The 12,390-nt window shown below is 37.1% G+C and overlaps 1 protein-coding gene across 1 annotated transcript in view; it reads right to left on the reverse strand.

Moving 5' to 3' along the window:
- Positions 1-12,058, reverse strand: part of AK7 (adenylate kinase 7) — a 28,064-nt gene extending 16,006 nt beyond the window's left edge. Inside the window, exons 1-9 of the mRNA XM_086748893.1 lie at positions 11,981-12,058; positions 11,173-11,352; positions 9,944-10,052; positions 8,848-8,942; positions 7,941-8,051; positions 3,402-3,485; positions 2,744-2,832; positions 2,141-2,231; positions 163-240 (exon numbers count right to left, since the gene is read on the reverse strand). Of these exons, the coding sequence (XP_086605019.1) occupies positions 163-240; positions 2,141-2,231; positions 2,744-2,832; positions 3,402-3,485; positions 7,941-8,051; positions 8,848-8,942; positions 9,944-10,052; positions 11,173-11,352; positions 11,981-12,058 (915 nt within the window). The remainder of the gene's footprint in view (positions 1-162; positions 241-2,140; positions 2,232-2,743; positions 2,833-3,401; positions 3,486-7,940; positions 8,052-8,847; positions 8,943-9,943; positions 10,053-11,172; positions 11,353-11,980) is intronic.
- Between the last annotated feature and the right edge of the window lie 332 nt (positions 12,059-12,390).

A 12,390-nucleotide genomic window follows, 5' to 3' on the forward strand; every position in this document is an offset into this window, starting at 1 on the left:
TTTATTTTCTAAATTTAAACTCACAGTACATATTTTCATGCATGTTTTAGGGATTTTTTTTTTTCAGTGAAATAAAAAAAAAAGAAATTCTATATTCAATGATATTATACTTTTGAATTTACATCCTTTCCTTAAGTAAAAAAAGGGAAAAAAAGTACTAACTGTTAACTCATTGCTCAGGAATGCATTTTCTTTTGGAATCTTCTCAATTTTTCCTGGTCCAACATTTTTACTGATACACTATCAAGAAAAAAAATAAATAAATACACTTATCAAATCAGATTCTTAGAAAAAAATTGAACAAGATTTCTGCAGGTAAAATATATGCTTTAAATTTTATCTTACACTATACCTGAAAAATCAGTATACTGATTTGAAATAGACAGATCAAAGAACAAGTATACTAACTTTAATGTGAGTATTAAGCATTTTTGTTGTGCTATGTGTCACTTCCTCTTTAGTACTTGCAAAAAAAAAAAAAAATAAATCAGACAACAACCAACTGACCCAAAACCACAGAAAACTGTTCTGAAGCTCTTAAATCTATGTACAACTTCCTACTGCTTAAGATCTATTTGGAGATCTATTTTATTTCTCAGCACTTTCACTTCAGGTTCTTGAAGTATTTAATTCTGTTACCAATCAGGAAGGGTTTTCAGATCAATCCCACCAATAACTCTCCATATTACTATTTCCATTTCACTGTTAGACAGAAGTTGCTAATTACTCCTACAGCCCTTTAAAATAGATTTAAACCCCCAGCAGATTCCATAAAATCATAAAAATTTAGATAGAGCATCAGATCAAATCTACATAAATCCCAGCATTCTGCCTCCAACTATGTAATTAGCGGACACCTAAATGAAAGTAAGAATAGGAAAAGCATATATGATACTCCTTCCAGATATTCTAATTTTCAACTATTTTCAGCTCAGAGGCTTTGTGAACTAGAAATAGCTGATGCATATTTACATAATTCTCAAGGTATTTCTCTCTCATGTACCTTTCCAGTCTCCCCCTGGGCTGGAACAGCTGCCTGCCAAGATAGCTCTCCACAGCGCGCTCTCCAACATTCCCTCCGCTGGCAACTGCTGGTCTCTACAAGAACTGTCCACTTATTCCTGCCCTCTTTTTCCCATTTCTAAACAATCACATACCCATGAAGGGACTCAACCACTTTTCTTAGGGCGCCTAGCTGCTTCTCAACAGCTTTTGGTGAAGGACTTCTTTGAGAGCCTTTGGGAACTTCAAGTAGATTATGTCATCTTGCTCACCCTTACCCACATTTGCTGGTCATATTGAAGAACGTCAGGATCTTTCCGAAGTATTTGAAAGTACTTTTTTGGAAAGTATTTCTTTGAAAGTATTTAACAAAAGTCACATTAACTCTTCCCAAATAGATGTATCTGGGTGTCCTTTAATGAATTTATTATAACTTCTAGTAATGTACCTGATTATTAGCCAGCAGTATTAGGCATGATGGCCTGTCATTCCTAAAACATTTCAAGAATTACATTGGCTTCACATTTATCAACCTCCAGCCTTCAAGTGCCAGGACAGTGCTAAACAGCAGGTTGTATGTGTGAATTAGCAATTCAACGTTATTTCATCCTTGAGCTATTTTAGACCTCTTCAGTGAATATATAACAACTCTGGTGGTTTCTTAGTGTTCATTTTGTCAGTTCATTCTATAACCTTTTTCTGGAGTTACTTTACTTTTATACAGATTCTCTAACAAGTTATCCACAAAGACAACCTGAAGCAATAAGATACTTCCAAATTCCTACCCATGCCCACTAATGCAAAGCATCTCTGCTATGGCGTTGTCTTCTCTAAGTGCTCCTTTGACATCATAATCATCAATTTGCCTTATAGATTTTCTGGAAGGCTTTTTGTTCTTTAAGTGTTGGGAAAAAGGGTATTCATTTTGAGTCTTTCCTGATACTTGGTCTTCAAGTGTTCTTTTCACTTACCCTGCCAGATTTCATGATAATTTCTATTCTATTTTCTTCATCTGGACATAACTGTAAATTTTACTACACAAGATAATTCAGGAAGATGTAGGAACTTCTACTTCAGTATAATGTATAGTTTTTAAAACCTTAAAGATATCTGAAAAAAAAATAATCAAATCTCTTACCTTTATTAATTCTTGAAGAGTGTGCATAGATGCATCTACTGCAAGTATATAGTAAGACTTTGGCCTGCGTTCTGCTATGTTTTGTAACACTCTGAAACATAGCAAGTACAGTCAGGGCCAGTAGTTAGAGAAGCATACTGGGCTTTCATTGTTAAATGCATTTCAGAAACAGGACAAAGAGTTTGTAAGATCTCGCAGAACTTTCCAGAGCATGACATTTTCATATATATTTTCCTTAATAAAGAAGCACAGCTAGAGATTTTATTTGGAAAGAAATTCAAAGGATAAAAAGCAAAATCTGTAGGAGATATAAATTTAGCCTGCTGTGGAGTGCACGATCCATTTCCAGTTCTGTGCCAGTTAATGGGTATCACACTCTAGAGCATTGCTAGTAACTTCTTAAAAGCGTAGCACCAGTGCAACAGTCAGATAAGGTTACCAGAAGGCATATCTAGTACTAAACAGTTGGCTTAGTAAGAAGGGACAGTGTTCTTAAACCTACTCACCCTAATTTAAAAGCCTCAGTACTCACTAGTAGATTTGGATTTGTTACCTAGCTAGGTATCAATTATTGTTCAGGGGAATTTTTTTTTTTTTACTTACGCTGCTAAATCAAGAACATGAATGGTTGGAATAAAATTGTTTCCATCTCCAAAAACAGGCATTGCAGGAGTCTCACTAAGCCAACCTGTCTGAAAGTACAAACGGAGAATGAAGCAAGGAGAAAAAGGTTACTTTTAACTAGAGCTAAAAAAGGAGCATTTGTTTACTAGGTAAATCTATATACTCGGGATTTTAATGTCAGTTTATTGAATGATTAATGGAGCTGCAGTAAAGGAAACAGTTCTTAAGAAATACTGACTAGGAGCCTACAAAAACCAAGAAACTTTTTTTTTTCATTAAGAATATTCTTTGATCTTGACAAATGTTATTTTGTATAGCAAATAAAAGAAATGCTTGGAAAAAAGATATATTATAATGTTGATAAGAAAGACATTGTTCCTGATTCCATTGATATGACAGACATGTTCTTACTGTAAAGTAGATATGGAGATACTGTTCAAAAACTATGGAAAAAAACTAAAAAACATACAGAGCCAAAAAAGTGGAAAATACTTCCACTGCAGCTAAAACATTTCAAAGGGATCAAATAATCAGTTTTGTTCACAAAACTATTAAGCATATGATACCAAAGCTACTAAAAATGCATTCAATTCCAGTGTGGTTTGCTCCTAGATATTAAATTAACCTTCAAAAATACCTTAAAAAAGTAGTGCAAGATGCCTTCCCCAGCTCCATATTGATGTCCTGAGGCAACAACATAAGTTGAAAATTTATGTTTGTTCTGTGAAGTAAAATCAATAAGAAAGTTTTAATAAAAATATTGTACTGTAAATGGGATACTGGCTTACCCTGAAACTTGAGTACTTGTGTACTAAATGTAAAAAGTGTGTAAATTATATCACTTGAAGTTTATATCCTGTAGTTTCACAAGTCATATTGCTAATATTTCCTTAAAAAAAAAAGTGTTGCTGAATCAGAATTGACCTGTTGCCTTTGAACTGAAACTCTAAAAAAAATTGTAAGAGTTAAACAAATGGAAGTAAGTCATGTAGATCAATGAAGTGAACAGGATAGAAAGTTGAAACAAGAGTTATTTCCACAAAAAATAACCCTGATATTCATTGAAGCTATTTTTAAATTGCATTATATTTGCATTTGACTGCCTAAAGAATTGGGAAAGGCTGTATCAATGATTTTACAATTGCTTTACTTTCCTTTTGATATATAATTTTTAAAATATTTTAAATCCATGAACTATCTAAGTGTTTTCCTAATCACGCATCACGATCAACCCACATTTTTTTTATCATATTATTGCATAATATCATAAATTTGCCTGTCCGGCCTGTCTGTTTATGTAAAATGTTACTGCTTGCATCAGTGTTGAGGACTTATACAGAGAAAAAAAAAAAGATTTCTAAATCCTCTTAAGGAGAAAAACTTCAAAGAAAATCTTTTAAATTAGGACCAGTCACTTTGAAATTTTGAAAGTGACAGAAAATTGTTAAATAATTTTCATGTTGTAAAGATCCTAGTTATTATATATCTACATAACACTATATAAAAGAATCTGCATTTACCAGCAGAGGGAATAAATGCCCAGATTTGGGATCTACTTTTTTTTTTTGGTGAAAAAATGCATCTTTTGTTATCGTCTTTATAATATTTCTGAAACATAAAACTAAGAACACCATTAGCCAGTCCTTGATTACATAAGAAACAGTTGAATGCAACAGCTTGTTAGTAATCACAAGAAACATTACAGTTAGAAGACATGATAGATAGCATAAGATCTTCCACACTTAGTTTGCTTCACAGAATCACAGAATTATCAAGATTGGAAAAGACCTAAAAGATCATCCAGTCCAACCATCACCAATACTTCTCAGCTAAATCATATCCCTCAACACAACATCCAAACGTTTCTTGAACACCCCCATGGTCGGTGACTCCACCACCTCCCTGGGCAGTGCATTCCAGTGCCTGACTACCCTTTCCGAGAAGTAATATTTCCTAATGTCCAGCCTGAATCTCCCCTGGCGCAGCTTGAAACCATTGCCTCTAGTTCTATCACTGTCTACACGAGAGAAAAGGCCGACCCCTAGCTCACTACAACCGCCCTTCAGGAAGTTATAGAGAGCTATAAGGTCTCCCCTGAGCCTCCTCTTCTCCAGACTGAACAATCCCAGCTCCCTCAGCCGCTCCTCATAAGGCCTGTGCTCCAGACCCCTCACCAGCTTCGTAGCCCTCCTCTGAACGCGTTCCAGGGCCTCAATGTCTTTCTTGCAGTGAGAGGCCCAAAACTGAACACAGTACTCGAGGTGCGGCCTCACCAGTGCCGAGTACAGGGGGACAATTACCTCCCTGTTCCTGCTAGTAACACTGTTTTTGATGCAAGCCAGGATGCCGTTGGCCTTCTTGGCCACCCGGGCACACTGTCGGCTCATGCTCAGCCGAGCATCAATCAGTACCCCCAGGTCCGTTTCCTCCACACAGTCCTCCAGCCACTCCGCCCCAAGCCTATAGTGCTGCCTGGGGTTGTTGTGGCCGAAGTGCAGGACTCGGCATTTGGTCTTGTTGAACCTCATCCCATTGGCTTCAGCCCAGCTCTCCAGCCTGTCCAGATCCCTCTGTAGGGCCTCGCTACCCCCAGGCAGGGTAGTAGCATGATAGAAAATGTTTGTACCTAAGAGCAGTAGCTTCCAGGATTGCTCTGGACATACTGCAAACATGCCCCAGGAGAAGACATGCTGTAATTTCTGTCTCCCAGCAGGAGAAATCTGCCTTTTGTGAAAGCATAGAAGGTGCTGCTTCTCATCTCCCTTAAGAAGAATGTAATACATAGGATTTTCTTCCATTTACCTTGCAGTAGCTTCTGCAGTAGCCACTTGTGGAGACAAACCAGAGTTTGTCACTGAGTGCTATACTTCACTGAAATACAAACCTCTGAAAGAATTTCAAGTCCTCTAAAAATATCTGTTTAGCGTCACAAGTCACACATGTGAGAAGGTACTACTTGGAGTGACCTGGACAGACTTAATTTGAAAAATAAGGCAATTATTAAGCAACCTCCAGTTACACACTGTGTTTACTCACTAGTAAAAACCTCCAAGTTCCTGTGTAATATTCATTAAATCCACTAGATGTCACATTCTAGCCTCAGTTCAAGGCTTTGATTCTTTTACATTTGTTTGTTCTGTTCTAATAAATTGCTTGAAGTGGGAAACAGGTCTAAATTAATGGATTCAGAAACTGTGATGCCACTCAGAACAGAGCTGGGAGATGAAGAGCTCTTCTGTCTGTGGTAGGCAGATGTTTCTCCAAGGATTCGGAATTTGGCAGGACCCCAGAGTCTGCGACTTCTCTCTGAGAAAAGCTCCACAGCTCAAATGCTCTGCCACAAAAGCAAAGGTTAAAAAAAAAAGAAAAAATCTTCTAGCTCACAACTCTTGCTGAATTTTAAGCAAAATATAGGTGGGAGATACAGTAGCTCAGAGGGGTGAAAACTTGCTTTGAGCAACAATAGCCATTAAATTGCACTCTGAACAGATATCAAGGCTAAGAAATCCTTCTGTTTTCAGGTGCAAGATCTTCTGTATGTGACTGACACAGTTGCTGAATCCTGGTATCTCCTGCTGAGCTTTTTGCAGGCGAGTGGTAACACTAATCTCTTTCACAGATGGCATGTTCCCCAGATGCCACTGAATTTAGAAATGAGTAAGAACTGTAATCCAGAAGTCTCTAGCCATCACAGGAATCTAATGTTGATCTGCTGGGAACAGCAGATGCTTTGCAGCCTTCCTATTCCAAAGCGCTGACAGAAGCTAAACAGGGGCAATGATATTCATTGATGCTGCCCCTGGAGTTCTGGAGGCGAAGGGCTCCTTTTGAAAGGCCTACAAGAGGTGTATATTCAAGTTGCTTTATTGTATACTGCTACATATTGTTCCACTGTCTTCTCAACAGACATTCATCCTGGCAAACATTTAGAAGCTAATTATATTAATACCTTTGTTACGTAGTGACTCAGTGCTTTGGACTAGTTAAAAAAATTGAGTCAATAGTTCATCTGGGTGTTACTGGTGGCAGAAGTTATTGAGAGCTTTAGTGGACAGTGTTTACAATCTTCATGTTTCTAACATCACAAGTATGAAAGTTATTCCATAGTCTTATAACTCCATGTTAGCACAGTAAATGTAAGAACAATTTACCACTGATTTTTCAAGCAATAAACCAAATTTTACTGGCATTCTGTACTATTAAACCCATGTTTGAATACAATATAATTTCTAGTGCTATTTTCTCAGGAGGGCATAAGGTGACAAGTGTATACTCAAGTTGGAGTAAAGGTTTTTTCCACCCTCTATAATTATCCAGATAAATTTCTGGAAGGGACACTAAATTATATTTATTATGGGAGACTGCTAATGCACAAAGAGAATGACCAAATGACACCTTCATCATACAGTGTATTTCATTGTCTTCCAGTTCTCTTTCCTAACCTCCACAGCACTCCATCTCTAATGACGACAGCGTCAATTTTCCTGAGTTGCGAAGAACAATCTAAGCCAGTGTTAGCATTTATTTAATAACAGCTCTTAAATACAGAGAGAGGCATGGTCTGTTCTGTAGTAAGAGCAATAGTCCAATCAGGTCAAAACAAACAAAGCTGAAGGAAGCTATTTTCAAACACATATAAAGTGATAACATGTATTCTAGTTGTTCTGAGTTAGCTCTATGGCCATGGTTATAAGTCAAAAAGCCTGCTCCGAGAGCACGAACTATCCAGGAATATGCCAGGTGTGGCCAGAACATCTTCTAAGTATTTAAATGAAACATAATATTAACATAGCTTGCTAGTATTTAAAGATGCTGCTTTGCTTTAAAGCTACACTAAGATCCCTTTCCTCCACATTCTTTCCCCACAGAGGCCTCAGCTTCAATTCTCTCTAATACAACCAATGAAACAACGTATTTGTTAAATGAGATAAGCACAATTTACTCACTACCTAAGGAAAAAAGACAGAATTTGGGATTAGTATTATGCAGACACTTGTGTTTCAAAAGTCTTCTCTATACTTCATATTTTATTACCAATTTATGTTATTCATATTTATCAAGAGGATAATATACTCCGAAAATTTATTCAAATTGTTGGTAATTTCCATTACTAAGATAATGCTCTAAGTAAGAAGACCAAACAACCTATTTTTATAAAAAAAAGTTCTTTACATACAGTTTTTCCAAGTTTGATAATGAGTTTTTCAGCATCTAGGTGATCTGTAAAGCTAGGATGAGATTTTCTTGTGCGATAATCTTCATCAGTAAAAGGAATCTCAGGATCTTCCTACAAAGAAAAAAATATGACTGTTATACACGTCTTAAAACAGAACAATTTTTAAAGGCCCAGATAAATAAATTAAGTTCTTAAAAATATTTTTAAAATCTTTTTTGACTTTGTTTTCATTTGAAATTCTTGAAACTTCTGATTCTGATACTTTAGATTCAACATTTTGAAAATGTCAATACTTCAATTTCAATTTTCACAGCAAAATATTTTAAATTACTTTTTACATTTAAAAAACATGAATTTTTATTATATATAGCATTACATAAGCTCAAAAAACTCTGAGAACTGCTACAGATAACATTAATGTGCACTGTTTCTCTAAGATTAAATTTGAGAACTGCAATAACATGCTACAAAGCATCCCACATGGTTTCTGACAATATTTAACATATATAGATATAAAGATGTATCTATTTATCTGTCTATACATTAATTTAAATATGTATTTAATGAAAAATATAGTAAATATGGGATTTTTTATGACTGAAGGACAGCGCTTATTGTGGTTAGCATAGGTCTTATTTCTTGTCCACGTAGTCCCTTATGCCTGCCTGTATCATTGCAGCCCAATGCCTAAACTTCTCAGTCGAGTGCAATAAATTTAACAATTTTGGCAGTAAGTAGTGGTTCATGGTGAAATGATCATGAGTAAAAACACACTTGCTGACACCAACTTTATTAGCTATTGTTGAAGTACATACTGAAATACTTTGTTTAATTAAACGTAATAAATATTTTCCATTAAATGAAAGTATTAAGTTTTAAAAACAAAAAGTGTTTTCATGTTACTTACAGGGTCAGGGGGTTTGCTTTTTGCCCAACTCATTATTGTTGAAATGAGGATGAATAACTTTGGTGCTGCAAAATGCTCTATTTCTGTATGTAAGGCTGTCAAATGAAAACAAATTATTTAATTTATCATAAACTCTATTACTCAAAATGTATTTTTGCTTTTATATAAAGGTCCTGTATAGACATTTAAACTATAATATTTTATGTGATATGTATTTTTAAGCAAATACTCTTTATTTGGGTTGGTATAAAATAAAGATAAAAATCAGGAAAGAAAACCAATAGATAAATAATAATAATAAAGAATCAAATAATTGGGAATCAACATAATATCTATAGAGCTATGTAACATAGGGAAAAAAGAAACAATCTATATTAGGAAATGATACATCTTTATTGACTGCTCAGATACTGAAAGAAAATAGAAGTGTGGCTTTTTTGTGATTGAAACAGAAAATCTACAGAATTCAAGTAAAGCTTCCTTATTTCAATTTAGAGCAAAATAATTAATTGTGGGTTATGTTTTGTTAAGTCCTCTAAAACTTATGATGTTATCCAGGTATTTATGCTATAAACAGGAAAGCATAACTTAGTTTATCATATAAAGAACAACGTTGCACTGTCACCATAAAAAGATTCCAGGTGCTCATTAGAATTTGGATATAACAACCTGGAGAAAGTTTCAGAAAGACTGTTAACAGTATTTTTAATTGGACTTTGAAGTAAAAATATATTTTAAATATTGTATAAAATAGTGAAACATTATTTGAATATCACAGGAGCAAATTTTCTACCCACCTCTCAATGCAAATAGATAAGACGATGGTTGATAGTTATTTAGGGAAATAACTGCCTACACAGATATGTCATTTCAAGTGTTGGACCATTCCATGACAGCTTCTCTAGCTTATGAATACTGGAGTGGGTTCCATGGTCCTTTGCTAATTAATTGAACAATTCACACAGCATTTCTTCATCAAGGAACGCAGTTTTATATTACAGTAAAGTATAAATCCCAGATAATTTCATTATACATATGATAAATTTTGATGGCTGTATAGCAACCAATTTTCTGTTAAGTTGATATGTCTACTAACCAGAAGCAGCCCATGTTGCTTCCTCAATTTGATTTACATCCTCCGTGATATTATATAAAATAATCTCACACTCAAGCAAGTGACTTAAGAGCTCTTTTTGAGAAGAGACCTGGGGGAAAAAAAAAACAGTTAGAATCTATTTTTTTTTTAAAGAATAAAAATATCTCCAAAATTCCTTTTCTTTCCAAGTCTAGCTTATTGATAGAATGTAGTTTTCTAACACTAGGATGTTAGAATAATTCATAAGACTGATACAGAACTTTATGTCACATACAAGTAAGGTGATGAAACGTAAATTAAATGTTGAAACTTCTAGTTTACAGTACACATTATTATAGTTCAAAAAGATTTATATTTTTAATTGGTATTTTAGGATTCCTGTTTTCAGTGCAAATGTGAGTATCAAAAAGTATCTATGACTTTCATAGGTATTTTAAACAAGGATCAACTGGCAGAATGGAGAAGACATTTAAAAGTGTCTGTTTTCTTGCAAAATAACATCCTGTCATTTAATTTAATGCAGATTGCCTGCATCACTTGAGCAAGTCCAACAAACACTTTGGGCAAGAATAGTAATTAAGATTAAATGCTACCAGCCATAATTTTCTGATTGAACAGCTCAGCTGTACAGATGTTTAAATAAACTTTTTCATATGTTTGAATAGATTCTGGGCAATAGATTTGAGACAGAGGCAATTTTAGTTTCAGAAACGAAATCAAGCAATAAGCAATCACATTCTTAAAAGCAGGCTTCTTTTAGTTAAGTAAACTCTAGACATATCTTTATGCAAATATGTAGGTATTCAGAACAATTAGCTGCTAATAAAAACTGTGATTTCAGTGAACAGTTAAGGAGGACACTAACTTTGATTCCAGCACCACTACCTTTAAAGTGGTGATAAAAGACAGAGACAAAAGAGCTACTTGAGGAGTGTGTTTTGAGGGAGAAAGAAAGCAGACTTATGGATCATCAGGAGAAATTATTTCCTGTCTGTAACTATCTTTTTTAAAAAAATCTATTTTGAGTCTGAGTTCCTTCCTTTTACTATTTGCTGTTATCAGACCTAGCATGGAGGAGACAGCAGTGTGCAGGAAGCAGAAGGAATAAAATATACACATACAGCTTCCTTCAGCAACAAAAGACCATTTTATTAATGCAGGTCATTTTACATGACTTGAAATATTTCTAATGCTGTCTACTGGTAACCTGAAATAAGACTCTTACTTACTGCATATGTTTCCTCTGCAAAATATGGCTTTGTACTTTTTGGGTTAGAAAGGGTACCCACTATTTGGTAGACTCCCTCATTTGGCCTACTAGAAGCTTCAGCTGCTGAACTATTTTCATCTTCCTCCTCCTCTTCTTCTATGCTTTCAAGCGATGCTCCAACAACAGCTCTGGATAAATACTACAATATAGAAGACACACATCTGCATGCAAATATATATTGAATCCTGCACAGCTTCTCATGATCTTGGGAAGACACTAACAGTCTTGACTAGCCCTTATCCTGTTGTAGGTAATGTAGCTCAGAACAGAACAGGAAAACTTTAGGGACTCCTCAGCCTCAGCTGTAATGTTTTGTCTTGACTTGTGCCCTGCACCTCAAAGCGAAGGTGTTAGTGAGTCCCTAGGTGCCTTTTCTCTGCCACCCGGCTCCTCTCGGGCAGGCATTACCTCACAGAGATGTCCTCTTTCTGCACAGTGATCAGCTATTGCCTGAGGTCCCCCGACCTGGTTTATCCACACCTCCTGCTCCTAACTCTCATTTTTTCCTCCTTCCTGGCTTAATGCCTTATTGCACTCCCCCCCTCCCCCTCCCCCTCCCCCGCCCCGTCCCTCTCCTCAGCAGCTATTTTAGGTGACCCCAGCCACCCGGCTGGTTTCCCGCCCGGCCGAGCTGCCTGGAGGCCAGCGACGGCTCCCTGCCACGGTACGGGCCCAGGGCTCGGCTACCGCTCCCCGCGACCGGCTGGGGTGGGCGGGAGGGGGGCGGCTGCGGCGGCAAGCAGCTGCGGGCCGGCCCACGCGGTCACCTCGCCGATGCTGCGGCCGCAGTAGGAGTCGAGGTGATTGAGGAAGACCCGCCGGTTCTGCACCGGCCCCGCCGCCATTGCCACAGCCTGCGCCGGCGACGCGGCCCGTTGCTACGCGACGGCGGCACCGGCGGCTGCGCAGTGGGCGCAGCGAGCTGGGCGGGGCGGCCCTCCCCTGGCAGGCGGCGGGGGACGCGGCGGCCTGGCTGCTCAGGGCGGGGGTCAGAGGCAGCTCCTCGAGTTGGGGCAGCGTCAGTAGAAACAGGCATTTATTTAATCTGCACCAGTGTGCTCTTTTTATACCTAATTCCGTCTAGCTTAGGACAAACAGGGCTAGCGGCAGCCAGTAAGTTAGGGACTTTATTCCTCACTTCTAGGCGCCAAAGAGGACAAACTGTATGTAGTACTAC

This window comes from Chlamydotis macqueenii, chromosome 5 (genome assembly GCF_036417535.1).
Source record: "Chlamydotis macqueenii isolate bChlMac1 chromosome 5, bChlMac1.mat, whole genome shotgun sequence".
NCBI classification, from domain to species: Eukaryota; Metazoa; Chordata; class Aves; order Otidiformes; family Otididae; genus Chlamydotis; species Chlamydotis macqueenii.